The sequence below is a fragment of the Spodoptera frugiperda genome, chromosome 23 (genome assembly GCF_023101765.2).
Source record: "Spodoptera frugiperda isolate SF20-4 chromosome 23, AGI-APGP_CSIRO_Sfru_2.0, whole genome shotgun sequence".
Classification (NCBI taxonomy): domain Eukaryota; kingdom Metazoa; phylum Arthropoda; class Insecta; order Lepidoptera; family Noctuidae; genus Spodoptera; species Spodoptera frugiperda.
Window position 1 is genome coordinate 6,096,382 of NC_064234.1, and position 15,797 is coordinate 6,112,178.

Consider the following 15,797-nt stretch of genomic DNA (forward strand, 5'->3'; position numbering starts at 1 on the left):
ATAACCTCTACAAAAAAGCAAAGAGAAACCCTAACGATGACACCGTGCAGCTAACATATAAAAGATATAGAACCTTCTGTAATAATATTCTAAAGAAAGTAAAAAATACATATGAAAAAGATAGAATAAACAAAGCAGGTAAAAATAATAAAAAGCTATGGGAAGTTATCAAAGACATAACATATACTAAAAAAAATAATGAACAACCCACTCAGTTAATCTCATCTCAAGACCCTATCAAATCTGTTAACGAGGTAAACTCATTTTTTGTTACAATAGGTAAAACTCTAGTAGAAAAGTGTAAACAAAATAATCCTAGTTTCCAGGCTGACCTCAGTGATACAAATTGCTTGACCCAATCATTAGTGCTATTACCCACAGACGAAGACGAAATTAAATCACTGATACTAAATCTAAAAAATGACTGTGCGGTAGGACTCGATAACATATCAGGTAGTCTATTGAAGAGATATGTAAACATTCTCGCTGAACCACTAACTTTCATTTGCAATAAGTCCTTTGAAACGGGTGTCTTTCCAAGAGCCTTTAAAAAGGCTAGAGTTACTCCAGTATTCAAGAACGGGGATAGATGCTGTGTCAACAACTATAGACCTATATCAATTCTACCAACCATGTCCAAAATTATTGAAAGGCTGATGAATAATAGACTTGTAACATTTCTGGAAAAAAATAATCTACTATCTCAGTTTCAGTTTGGTTTTCGTGCTAAAAGGTCTACATCTGATGCAGTACATCAGGTAACAGATTATATTGTGTCAAATTTAGATAAAAAGAATAAGACAATAGCAGTGTTTCTAGACTTAGCAAAGGCATTTGATACAGTATCTATTCCCATTCTGATAAAAAAGCTTGATCACCTTGGTGTAAGAGGATTACCACTGAAGTTATTCGAGGACTACTTGCATGAGAGAACTCAGGTGGTTAAAGTCGAAAACTGGGTAAGTGATGAATTACCAATTGAGTGTGGCGTCCCACAGGGTAGTATCCTTGGTCCGTCACTGTTTCTCGTCCATATAAATGACCTATGTCAGACTGAATTAGTAAATGGGAAAATCATATCCTTTGCCGATGATACTGCCCTACTATTTCAGAGTGACACCTGGGAAGAAACGTTTAGATGAGCTCAGAAGGGACTAGATGAGGTAACCCGGTGGCTCGGTAAAAACCTCCTCACGCTAAATGTTAACAAAACAATGTACATGACCTATAGCAAAAGATCATTTGACCACAATAACCTGCATTTAACAGCACACACTTGCAACATATCTACTACAGGTACATGCCACTGCACTGCACTAAAAAGAACAAGCAGCATTAAATACTTGGGAGTTATTATCGATGACAAACTCGATTTTCAGCTACACATTGAAGCACTAACAAATAGAACACGCAAATTAATATTTATCTTTAAGAACCTTCGACATGTAGCAGATATCAAACTAATTAAAACCGTATATTATGCCTTATGTCAATCTGTTTTTACCTACTGCATAACGTCATGGGGCGGTGCAGCCAAATCTCACTTACTTAAGTTAGAACGTGCCCAGAGGGCTATTCTCAAAGTAAGTTTATTTCTACCCTTTCGTCACCCATCTTATGATCTCTACCAGCAGTTCGATGTTCTGACAGTTCGCCAGCTTTTCATACTGTACACCGTTCTAAAAATGCACTCCCAACTATCATTAAATGCTGCAGTTTCCAATAACAAAAGAAGATTTACCACCATCTGTCCAATAGAACGAAAACAGTTTAGCTTCACCCAAAATTTCTTTACCTTTTTAGGCCCACACCTATATAATAAAATAAATAAGGAACTAATGATTAATTCACTCACCAAAACTAGACTGAAAAAAAAGGTTAGCGCATGGCTAAATAAGCTGGACTACGAGACGACTGAGCGCATGCTAAAACCTCTTTCATAAGATATAAATTAATGATATTAACTCACACAGATACACAATCACTCACTCACATATATACACACACACTCGCTCACATTACAATACTACAAACATACAGTTTACACAAATCTCATTTTATTTTATTTTTATTTATCACTCACTCACTCAACATGTTTGTCCATGTTTTATGTTTTATTTTTAGTTTACTTTATTTGTTATTTCTAGGATTAACTTAAGCTTAATTTCTTGTAAGTTCTCCAGAATATTGTTTTTTGTAATTTAGTATTTAATACTATAATATGTGATGTTATAATACGCAGTTCAACGTCTCCGGGGGTCACCCGGGCCTGGTGATCTGTAACACAGGTTCAACCTTTAACAGACACCAGTCTCATAGCTGTAGAAATTTATAAATGTTAAATTGTAAAAGTTTGAGAAAATAAAGATTTTTTATTTATTTATTATTTAACTATGGAATAATCGACCACTGACAACGTCTGATGTATGAAGACATGAAAAATACATAATGAACAAGGAAATTAGACACCGATAATTTACTTTTAAGTCAATATAAGACGATTACTATCGAAAAAATACGATGATTTTAACTAACAACCCTCATCATCACATCTAAAAATAAATAAAGGGGGAGACGAGGGAGAAATGGAGCAAGAGACCCAGGTAATGAATTAGAAACAGCCTTCGGAGGCCATTTATGACGTCACATTAAAAATCCGCGCTCATTAGAATACATACAAGCGAGTAGGTGCTGTAAGAGCGCAACGATATGCGCTTGAAGATCGCGGAGGCTGACCGATGCGCCGCGCGCTCTGGGGGCAGCATGTTGCGCGGTGTCTGACCGGACTGTGTCGGGTCTCAGTATCTGAGACTCGGAGCCACGCTCCCCGCCGCTAACGATAGATACCATTACATGTACGCACCATTCTTCATATTTAACATGAATTTATTACTCATACATAGCCATGAACTTGAGCTTCGTAGGCGCAGGCGCGGTGACCGATGCGTTTGAGTTGATCGCGAGGATTAAATGCTTGTCTTTTATTAATTGGTGTGTGATTATTATAATAATGATAAGTTATTTATTGCTGGTAATCAAATGGTAGGTTCATAATAAATCAGTGCAGAATATGGAAATTCAAAGTAACGGATTTTATAAGTTCCTTATCTCTGTACCGTACTGAGAATATTCCCTTTGTTGCGGGCGCCGCAGTCTCCTCAAAGTTTATAAAAAAGTTCATAGTATTATTCATCGTAAAAAACATTTTACATTTTATAGAAAACAAACATATTCAAATTGAAGAGTTGTTGTTGTAAAATAAAATTTAAAATGAAATACCAAAATTGTTGAGATAACACTTGTAGACGTAACGCAAAAAAAACAATTTTCTTTTGTTATGAACACATTATATTTAGAGGATACTGACCTCGCAATGTTTTTTTTTTTTATAACACGCGCATAAGAAGTATTTTAATATTAAATTCCGTATGTTAAGCATCAGCATCACACTTCTATTTCCTTATGGGGGCAAGCATAGGTGAAGAGCCGGTAGATTTTTTTCAGATACCGGATGCAAAATCCAGTAGGAAGCTTAGTCGAACTTATTAATGAAGACACGATTTCGTGCTCAACAGATACACCAGACATCTTAAAATTGGCAGAAAACAAGAAGAAGTAAAAACCCCTAACGATATATTTTCTGTATTTACCTCAATATTATACTAATGACGTATCACAATTATTACATAAGGAACAAGAAATCCCTTGTATAACACGCATACTCGTCATACTGTGATTAAATTGAACTCAACATAATACATTTGCTATTAATACTTAGTTATCATAACCGGTCTGGGATGCACTCGGACATAATGACGTGCAGTAAACAAGAATAGTGTACCGAGAGGTTAAGATCCGCAGTCTAAGTAGAGTAAAAAGATTAACGGGGTTACAGGATGCCGGGCAAGCGCCACCGCTGGCCAACGCACGCTCGCTTGGAACTGCGCTCACTTCATTTTTTATCCCATACAAATCATAACTGAACTGTGAAAAAAAAACCAACCAATACCTGACCGTAAGCTCGCATGAAAGACGCTGCACGAAACATTTTGAATTAAGAACATTCAAATCACTCGAATAAACGAATCGATATAATTTTCTCAATCACTAGTTCAGTTTAACACAGTACTGTTTCACTGGAGTTTGTTACACAAAACACACTGCAAGGACTACCAGCTTCTGGTCATACTTATACCTTCACATGTTTTAAGAAAGCTTAACTCTAGAGTTAATATTGGATTACAGGCGATTGTTCTCTAAACAATAGATTAAAGTGATAACGACAAAAATACTAATATTATAGCATAATTTTGTACACAGTCATAAATACGAAGCGATAAGGAAGATTACTGCATTTCGTAACTCTAATGGTTACACTGGAATTATTAAGCAGCCGTTTAAAAAGAATGGTGTTATAAATAACTACGAACAAACTGACTATTCGTCAGAACCGGCAAACTAAATAGCATCTACTATGGACTCCAGTCAAAACGTCAAACAATACCTACGTAAGGTAAAAACTCACGTTAATTCCCATGTGTTGGTTACCGTAAAACACAATAGGAAAGTTTAAATATTAATATGCATCATTCGTACGTAGGCAAATGTTGACCCATTATCATAATTAACGTAATAGTATGGATTATTGGGTGTTTTATTGCTGTACGTGCTTTCGAGCTCCATAAACAGTGTCAACGTTATTTTAAGCCCTATAAAGATCGTATCGTGACAATGCATAGCTAATTGTAGTGCTAAGGAAATAAAATTTGTATAAAAATATTGCCTTTTTTATCAAGATAATAACCACAAGTGGTTAAGAGAAGTTCAAAGAGTTTGGATTCCTAACTAATGGAGAACATTAAAATCCTCCATTACATGAGACATACAATACATAGGATAACAATAAGGAAACTAAATCATAAAAAGAATTCATAGCGATTATTTATAAAATGATTAAATTAAATGAATATAAATGCATCGGCATTCGGGAGCAGGCTTTCAACGATCCATCAATTGCACACATGACAAGAGAGAACGCGATCATAGAAGACGTTGCCAAGGCAAAGTTCGGTGTATCTGTGCCTACGAACGGAGCTCCTAACAGTGACTGTCAACGTGTGCTATTTATGTCCTACACTCTGACTGATTTATATATCACAAGCCGGTTCTTAGGAAGATTGGAGTTCTTGTATGGAATCCTACGACTGGACGTTAAGTAAAAACTTGATAGCGCCATGCACAACTACTGGCTTGAGATATTTCTATACTCTCCCGCTGACCAGCAACTGGTCCTTACTCAGTGGCAGGTTGTTAGCCTATTGCCCTAAGGGATCTGAGTAACTTGTTTCTTAGTTTAGCTGGTAGTAATTACTGTGGCGTTAGCTGTTTATAGAAAACGTTCGTTTCTGTACTTAAACGTAAAACTTGCTCCTTTAGTTTACTTTATCAGTTCACAGAATCAAGGGAGGTGAGAAAGTGCGGATAAACACACTGTATTCAGTCCATTTCTATTTTTTCTAGCGGAATATGCAGAACTGAGTGAACTGATGAACGTTGAAGTTTATTGTAATTCTTAAACCAGTTCTCACGAATCTAATTAGTAATGTTTTGTAAATAAAGTAGGTATGATACTTTTAGTTTTACGTCAATATCCATTGAAGTAAGGAAAACATCGAAAACTGGTAAAATTTTCCCAGACGCGAGCAAAGTTTTGAGCAGTTTGCAGTGGCTATGGCCATTTCCACTCCAAACAAACTCTATTTGACATTAGCCTCATCTTAGTCTCTAGACTAGCCAAACTTCATTTAGCGCTTGTCCACAAATAGAGTAGAGGACTGAATTATATGGGATTAAAATAAATATATTCACTTATCAGTGTCTTCCCCATACACTGAGTTTTCTACTCCCTCGGTAGACAAGTGCTAAAATGCCATTTAGCAACAGACTCTGTTTTAAAATAGTCTCTCCTATTTCGCTTCCTGTTTTCATAGGAACTGGAAAAATTATTTAATGGCCAATAATTCTAATAGATTTACACAAGCTGGTAATTTTACCACCACAACCACTACTTACTTCGGACAAAAATAGATACTTAATGACCGCGGCGCTAATCAGGCAGTGAAAACTAGTAACATAGCTAACCTAGTCGGTTTAAGTATAGGCACACCAACGTTATAAGATACTAAGATATTTTATCGTTTTATTAGAACTATCTTCTCCTCTGATGGGTAAACCTGTCTTCCTATACCTATGGAGCATTTTATCATACCTACCTGACCTAAAATACTACCTTATATGGAGACCTATACTCCTTACGCAAATTGGGACGAATGGTCAAAATGCGAAGCGAGTAAGCTCATGTCTTAACACATTTTATTACCCTGTTACAGCCTTACATGGTGTAGGTACTGTACACACTAGGTAGGTACTCCACCTTTTAATAAGAACCCCGTAAATGTGACACAATAAAATTAACCCCATTTTCGCAAGGGTACGGTAGGTATTTCAGTAAAAATTGCTCAACTTATGTGAATAACTTTCTACCCCTATATAAACTGTAGGAAAAAGAACATTTCCGTGTCACTTTTTAGCTGGAATATACCTAGTTTATTTTCAAATTATGCTAAGTCACTAGTAGGAGCAAATATCCGAGTTAATTTCAAATGTTTAACTTCTATCTAAAAATATGCATGGACAAACAAAGATAGCTTGCGAATTATATAAACAATCGTACTTAGGTATGTTCTACTTTATGCCGTGTGTGGATCCATACGGGCTTGCTTCTATAGGCATTAGCCACGGGCCACAGACTACAAAAGGCAGCTTATTGCATAGATCACAACTGCAGATTAATATATTCAAAAGGCTTTTCACTGCCTTAATTAATACTTTAAGCAAAACAATAAACTTTTACGAGGAATGAGAGGCAGGTTTTCACATTATTTCTCACATTCTCACCTTATTTTTTTAGGATTTTTTTAATTTAATCATCAAACAACGATCCAGAATCTCTTTAATAAAAAAAATTTTTAGGGCAAGTATGTTGCGGAATTTTTAATTAAAAGTTGTTTCATATATTAGAAGTTTGAAGTAATAAAACACGAGGTGCAAAGCCTTCCAATCTCCAGTCATTTGTAGCATATTCTACTGGCCCCACTGGGTTCGTTACTCTGTGCAAAATAAGAATAGATGAAATCGTACCTGAGACGGTACAGACTTCTCGCAAATGAGAAAATAAAAAGTAAAAAACTTCTATACCAACGCTTTCTTAGAAGCATTCTGCATCCTACGTAAGTAACTGGACGTTGAATTATCGATATTTATCTAGAAGGACAGTAAATAATATTCACAGGAAACTGCTAATTTTATAACCCAAAAAAAAAAAAAAATTATAAGGATTCTCTTTAGAAGAGCTTTAAGGAAATACGCGTCTAAAATTGCAATGAAATCGAACTGTTTAAATGAGAATAGGAGTACAGAAGTAGGAGTACAGAGTACGGAAAAACAATACACGATAATCTAAAAACAAAACAATACGATCGATACTTTTAATTACTACATACAAGTTGTTATAGAACAGTTGGAAAAACACTAGAATTGTTAGGAAACAATGGTGGAGAGCTTGTAGACGTATACTGACGAGCACTTAAACAAATTGATATTATTATCCTGGCCCGAAACTAGCAGATCTTTCATGATAACTGAACAACTGAAGTGACGGCGCATACGAGTATGATAAACGATGTCAATGTTTACTCAACAACATTGTAGTGGAGTGTAAATGCATCAATTAGTAGATAGCCATTAGATCTTTAATATGAACCTAAAGATCATAAAATAACTCTAGTTCTTATTTTAAAGCAAAGGCATACTTATTGCTTGATGCGACTGAATAACGCGTGATTCTGTTACCGATGAAAATTATTTCTACTGATAATTTAGGAAACCTTGGCCATTCACCTAACTTCAGTCATGTCGCCACAAAAATCTACTGAAGGCAAATGGCCGGTCACTTTTGCCCCCATGGCGTTTAATGTGTTAATGGGTCGTTTTAGCCACTTCAATAAAGCAATAATAATTATAAATATTATATACTCACGAATAGACGCAGCAGCCTAAGCGGATACTTTCGAATATGAATTAAAACCATTTTTATATCGGACGCCACTGAGTTCACACTAAATTAATGTTTATAATAAATAAATACATCAAATAAATTATAGCAGTAATAAATAATTAAAGACAACACGTGCTTATTTAGCCGCAGTTACTTTTAGAGGAAACTTGTTAAGTAAAAGTAAGTAATTATATGTTTAATTTGTACGCGTTTTACTCATATAACGTCTGGTGTTTTACCCGTGACTGTGGTGGTTAAGATTTCCAACTGGTGAAATGCTCAATCCTCATATCTATCCGTATTCACGGAGTATTTATTAAGGATTTAATGTTGGAAATTAATCACCCCTTTTCCTTCTTTCCCTAATGTAATTAGTAAGTTTTACGTAGTAATTCGCGGTCAATCAAATGATAGGTATTATGTTAACTTACCTTAAGAGTTTTATTATTCAACCACAATATAGCACTCATGGCAACTCCGTTTCTTTGGCACTGACAAATAAGGATTTTTTTGCTCATTTTATATATCCGTTACATGTAAGGATTCCAGTTCCACAATTTCGCGGGATTTTGTTCCACTAATTGGTCCTTGGAACTTAAAGTTCACTTGAGTGAGGAGTTCTGAACTCCTTACTGTTAAATGGAGATTCGTTTTTTTTTTAAATCCCGTGATATAAACGTATGAATATAATACATTTATAAAATACCCAAAAAATTTTTTTTTTAATCCTAACTCACTATTCACTCCCTATTCACAATTACAAACATTAATATTTTTTCCAATTTTTAAAGTGCGAACTCCGGTGTGAGATCGACAAATCCCCCAAATGAATTCCGTGATACTGAAATCCCTAGTTGGTAAACAAAAATACAAATTCGGTAAACAATAATGAGCGAATAAGGTCGACGATCTTGTAAAGTCGACTCGATCATTTCAGCCTAACTAATTTACAAAGGAAATAATATGCCATACTCATTATACGTGGCCATTCTTTAACACGTACAGTTACTAAAGTCCGTAAAATCCTGTCATATGATTTAATTTATCATGTAGACAGATGCTCTGTGGTGCATATGGGCCAGATGAATTTTAAACTGCGCGGAACGGCTTGACAGCACTCAATAACAACAACATATTAAAATAAAGACAATTCTGCTTGTATTATTATGTGAAGAAGGTTGTACTATAATTATGTGAGACATTAAAATAATATATTGTATGGTTTGCTCAAGTAACTGCACATAAACATGGGCCCCTGAAATGACTTGAAACTAGTTGAGTTACCGCGTCGAACAGTTGCATGTACGAGAAAGGTTTGTATATTTTGATGTTTGTTCATCAATAACATTAATGATCGGATATTTTTATATAAAATGAAAGAATAGATGGGTGAACATAAATATAAAAATGTTAATTATTATGTTATCGGCTTACTCACGTAATGTTTTGACGATTAACTCACGTCACGCTGCTACTGGCACAATCGCCGCGTCGTGTGTCGCGAAATGCTCCTCATGAATATGAGCCTCTTGCATGGCTTGAAACTAGTCGAGTTAATCGTCAAAACATTACGTGAGTAAGCCGATAACATAATAATTAATTTAGTATGTCTCACGAAAGTTATAATAAAATCATATAAAAATGTTGAATGATATTGGGTAATAATAACTGAAGACAGTTATTTTAATTAAGCTAAATAATAAATCATGTGACAAGCTTCGTCTTGGCTTTCTCGGCTTTGGCTTCCAAAGTAACGAGATACGATTAATGCTAGCTAATTTATTACTACGAGCTTGTCGCTGATCAAAATTCGGCCGCAGTTTAGAATACAGGAAAACATTTTTTTTAATCATAATAATTATAATTTTGGTACGAACTAAAAATAACTCTCAAACTTTTTCGTGCGTGTTTCCTAATACATATGTTCAAAAAGGGTACGTATTCCTTTTCCACATTTAAGTACTATAGCTACACAGATAAATTAGAACTAAATATTATTTACAACGTAAATCTTTGCCAACTATTCGTTATTTACATAGCACTTACTAAAATGATGTTCATAAAACGCTCAGTGTCTGTCAAATGTGTGAAAATAGGTTCGAAATTTTAAAGCACATTTTTATTGACGTTCATCGTATACATATCTTTATTACCTACGAGATCTACATCATATTTACAAAACATATAGGTATGTTTACATAATAGATTAAAAATAAAAACAAACATTACTACCAAGTCTACCAACCGTTATTAAATAAAGAGTTAAATATACAAACGCAAACAAGGTAACAAGTATAGAAAAATAACAGATAAGACCTATAATCACCTAAATAAAGATTAAAAATTATTATATAAAAATCATTATGTTACCTCGCTACAAAAATTCTCATTAGCTGTATCTTTCACAAATTTGTAATATGGAAAGAGGCTGCCGTAACTCCTTGGTACGCGGAGGGCCAGCATAAGAGGTCGCCGCTCGGCCATCGATGTGGAAGGGCCACTTGGGCCAGGTACACCTCTCCCAGACATGATTTCACAGTACACACAACACTAGTCCGAAAACTTCTAACAAAACACATTATGTGCCATATCCACATTTGACTTATTTTCAAAAACACGCCTACTTCTGTGTAAAGCACCAATAGTATCACTTGATTAAGTCAATCTGAGGGTAATTTTAAAATAATTATTTACGTCAACGAAAGGACATCGAGGTAACAGGATGAACTGTGCGTACAAACGGCGTGATACTGAGCTCAGCAGTATTGATAAGATTTATTTGAAGTAATAGAATTAAATTACACGAGGAGTGCTTATCAATCTTATCGGTTTATTTGTTGAGTCCTGCGCTTCACTTCACATTCTTCGAAGGAACATAACTGAGGCATAAGTTATTTTAATTTGCTAGTTTTTATACTGAATTATACGTAAATAATTAAGAAACCTAAAGATGTAAATCATAACATTAGAACAATAACCTACCTATACCTTTTACCTTTAAAGAAATAAACATCAGAAAAATATACAACTAACGCCATCTTATGAAGAATCGTGGTATTACTGAGTCACAATTGTCTGAAGGTAAAATCAATCGGTTCGCTGCGCGTGAGCAACTTTTATGGAAGACCGATGTTGCATGTTTACTACAAACAGCATAGATGGCGCTGGGCACATCTCGCAAAAAAAAAGTATTCATGAGTTGTTAGGTGCCTCATAGTTATCTAAAATTGTGATGAATGGTTAGATCAACATACATACAAGTTATATGCAGTTCATTCGCTTATTTCGATAAAAACAATAATATTTTTAGAGGTGACTGCGATCACATTGTTATCGAAAAGATAGATTACCAAACTTGATATTTTAATAAGATTACAAACGTTGATCTTGATTTCGCATGATGTTTTGATTAACATAGACATTATAATTTGTAGGAAGTGTTGTTGGTACATACATACTAAAATATTTTGTCACCATTATCAATAGTTGAATCAGTAGCTGCCTGACTAGGATGTCAACTATGGCACCACGACTAACTTCAATACAATGAACAATAGATTTTTCTCTCCTTGACTGATTTAAATATATTTTACCCAGTTACCAAGTCACTGTGAAGGAATTACATTTTTTATATTACCTTGCATTCATCTGGTAGACATTACGTGACTTTAATAAATTAAAAATATATATCTTGAAGTTAAAATGTCAAATAATTTAATACAAGGTATATAAAGATAGAAATATTTACTTACTTCTTATATTATAAGATTGTAAATAACAGTGATTTCTAAAGCATAGTCAGGCATATAAACATCGCATGTTAGTGATATGATTGTGGCTAAATAATATTAATAAATAATTGTAGGACGGTGTTCGAAACAACGATAGCAAGATAAGATTCTATCGACGATAATATTCAGGATTCGCTAACGAAACATTTTTTTAATCGAAATAATGATAAGGTAAGATATTATGTACTGATATTAAAATAAGATACCTATGTTTAGATAGTAAAATTGCTTACAGACAGAAATAGGTTTGTTTCATTCGCTAAGCAAATGTTTGTAGCAGAAACCTTTGGTAAAATTGAATGTTGAATTGATATGACAAAAAAGATGATCTTTCAATTTATAAGAACCAATACCAATTTTAAGGGTTGTTGGGGAATCGGGGATTGGAAAAATTTTGAAAGGGGAAAATGGGCCTCCGTTAACCTCCAACACACAACGAAAGCGTTATTTCACGTCGGTTTACTGTGAGGCCGTGGTATCATCCGGCCGAGCCAGCCCATTCGTGCCGAAACATGGCTCTCCCACACTTAAATCCCAATACTTAATAATCTTTACAGCACTGAAACTTTTAAACAATATTTACAACCACACTTACTTTCACTTTCAATACAATATTCAAACAATTTATCGCGATTAATTACTAACAATGTATTTATTTGTACTTTTGCCAACGCTGGTAGCTGGTTGACATTTAGAAGCCGGAAAAAATATCACTTGTTAAGACAAATGGGACAGCATACGTGTGATATTTGGTATAACTTGATATTCAATGTATGTATCGTATAATTAATAGTTAATAAAAACAGAACTAAGATTAAAAGTAAAAAGAATTGGTATAGAAGAAATTACTCAAGCTAATGATAAGTATGAAGCAAATGTTAGAGTATCTCCTGAAATGATTACGTTTTGTCAATTAGAATATACGGTTTACAAGTGTATACCAATCATAAAATATAAGTATGTAGTTAAGAAAATAAACCAACAGACTCTTAGCGTCATATCAATCCAAACAAGGCGTTCCTCAAGGATCTATCCTTGACCCAGTTTAGTTTTTGCTAAAAGTGCATTGCGGCGTAAAGGTACGGTTCTTTTTAAACTGAATTATGTTCAAATTAGAACTCGTACTTAATCATTTCTCCAATTAAAAATAGCTTGTTAGACATTTTTAAATGATTTTAGTTGTTAATACTAACAGTAATAAACAGCTTCATTAAGACGAAACTGACTTCGTTTGTATAATTTAGTGCCTACGCCTTTTAAGTACTGAAATGGTTCTTACATAACTGTGAGTTCAGTATTTTATGTTAGCTCTAATGAGTTTACCTTCCGAAACGAAATTCATACAGTTCTTCACGTTCAACATTGAGTATGACTCTCTGGCTATTAATGCGTTTACAATTCACGCCGTTTCCATGTAAATAACTTTGACCTATTAAGTAAAGCCAGTAACGAATCATCGTTCGGTTCGACGGATCCACATTGTTCATGCCGTCATGCGACACGTCCTCACAAAACTATTACCTAGTCAAATAGCACTCGATTGAGTAGGTAATACTTTGAACGAAACATATTGTGCTATTGTACATTGACTAAGAACGTCAAACATTTAATATCCACATCATTAGCATACTGAGGAAGTATTTCAAAACGCTACACGTCCATATGTATATCATAATGATAACCCCTATTTATTGCTCTCATTATCAGTCAGTGAAATGATATCGTACAACAATGCAATTATTACGATACAACACTAAATTATGATTTAGTAGCAATCGTTACAACACCGAATAGATAAAAACTTCGTGTTTTCCGAAAGGTTATATTGAATACAGTAATTCATTGGGGAGAAGTGATGATGTCATAATCAGGAATAATGACACATAAAGCTAGATAACGCGAAGACCTTGGGCGCTTAGTAACTGTTCAAACAACCACTAAGCGGTGCTATAGTTGAAACGATTTTATTTACACAGTTAATTACAAAACGTAGTCTGCTAATCACAGTTGACAAATCCAAACCCGAATACAAATACAAGAAAGGGATGTGTAAATATTAAATAGAAAGCAATGAGATTGGGACCACACCTTTTAAACAAGTACAGTACACAATTTTACCCCAGCACTAATGTAGCAAGAAGATAAACTACAGAACATCAAACTAATTTAAGTTAGAAGGGAATCATAAGCCGCGAGACGCGTTTATAGTTTTTGCAGGTAACCATCTATGGACCTATTAACTAACCAGATATAACCAGTTTTTAATTAAAGTTTTCCTCAGATATTTACCTACTACAAACGTATTGTAAATATTTTGTTTAATACCGCAAATTCTATGACTTCAAATTAAACTATGATTAAGTAGGTATTTCCAAATATTTGTCCTTGCAAGTTCATCGAGTGCCATTGTATGATTCATCAGCAACAGTATTTATTGTTCGACAAATATGCAAAAACAATTTCCATCGGAACGTTTCTATGTGAGATGTAGAAAGTCTGATACAAAGAGAAACTAATAAAAAAGTTAGAGCAGAATCAGATCTGGAAACATTTGTTAAGAAAGAACTTGTGGATATTACATTATTCCGTGAAGATACAAAATAAGATAAGCACAATAAACTATTATCACAAGTCAAAGAAACGTGAGGAAGTGTGTAAAACATTCCGCAAATTAATATTCACTTTGTTATTGTATACAAGAAACACTTTTGTCGCTGGCCGATTCATTTACCTTGAAAGAATAAAGACATTGCAAACTGCAATCTGTAATTACATATCGTGAGGCTGATATAGATTGTGTTCAACAACAAAAGGAGACTACTGTTTGCCAATACACAACCGAGACATAAGGAAGTATTTAGTGAAGCGTTTTACGATCATAAAACTATTACTGTTCTATACTGTTATGAATGATTGGAAATTTCATCGCAATTAGGGACCGCTATAAAAGACATCAAGCCAAGTTAGTGTTTCAGTTGTGCCTATAGGCCAGAAATAAACCAAACTGGCACTCCTTATACAATGCGTCATTTGTACACGTGGAAGTTATGTATAGGAATCTGCTTACGATGCTTAAGGATCGTCTTACAATTTTGTCAAGGCATCGGTGAAAGGTAGGAATGAATCCAAGGCGAAGTCTAAGTGAAGCAAGCCTGACTTCAGACCGCATTGCATCCATATACCATACCAAATAGTTGTACGATAAATTATTAAACAAGTTGTGGGGACATGATTTTCATCATTAACTTCTTTATTCGGATCATCATAAAGGTAACCTACGTATTGCTTAAACAAGAGGTTTAATTGAGGGCTTTTAAGTTTAGTTGGGCAAAATTAATATCATCATGACAAGGCAGTGACATATGAAATTACAAATGAATAAGGTATGTTCCAAAAATGGAGCGATAACGAGTTATGAAGATTTACAAGATAATTGAACAGACACGCGTCGGCTTAGTGCGCTAATATCAATAGTCAATAGTTTTAGAGAGGCTAATCATTATATGAGCCGAATACTCTGATTACATTAGTTACTCGCACAACGGTATTATCGCATATGTTTATTTTATTTACTTATTGCCTACCTAACTTAATTTTAATAAATGTAATACCTGTTCTATCTATCATGATATAATCTCTTATACTTGTCTTATACTTAAAATATTCAATTTCTACGGACGATTCAATAACTTGCGATTATATCGAAAGCATGATAAGATTGAGAACAATAAAATATACATTCCATATTTGTCTTTCATCAAATCATCCTGCACTTACAATAACAAGTTAGAAGTACATTTGTACAATATAAGGTCAGGGACTATTGAAGTATACCTATATACTTACAACACGCAAAACTGCTTCCTTGAAATGGATATGAGTAGGTCACG

The 15,797-nt window shown here is 34.3% G+C and overlaps 1 protein-coding gene across 6 annotated transcripts in view; it reads right to left on the reverse strand.

Annotated features, from left to right (window-relative positions):
- The window catches only part of LOC118266905 (kinase D-interacting substrate of 220 kDa B), a 62,876-nt gene that overhangs the window by 40,202 nt on the left and 6,877 nt on the right, over window positions 1-15,797 (reverse strand). The window contains exon 1 of one of the 6 annotated variants that reach the window (XM_050703098.1): window positions 10,487-10,878. The exons of 3 other annotated variants lie outside the window; for them this stretch is intronic. In XM_050703098.1, the coding sequence (XP_050559055.1) occupies window positions 10,487-10,645 (159 nt within the window). In that variant the 5' untranslated portion in view covers window positions 10,646-10,878. Of the gene's footprint in view, window positions 1-2,678; window positions 2,815-4,009; window positions 4,168-10,486; window positions 10,879-15,797 lie in introns of those variants that run through there. 2 more of the 6 variants (XM_050703100.1, XM_050703099.1) reach the window with 2 other exon arrangements.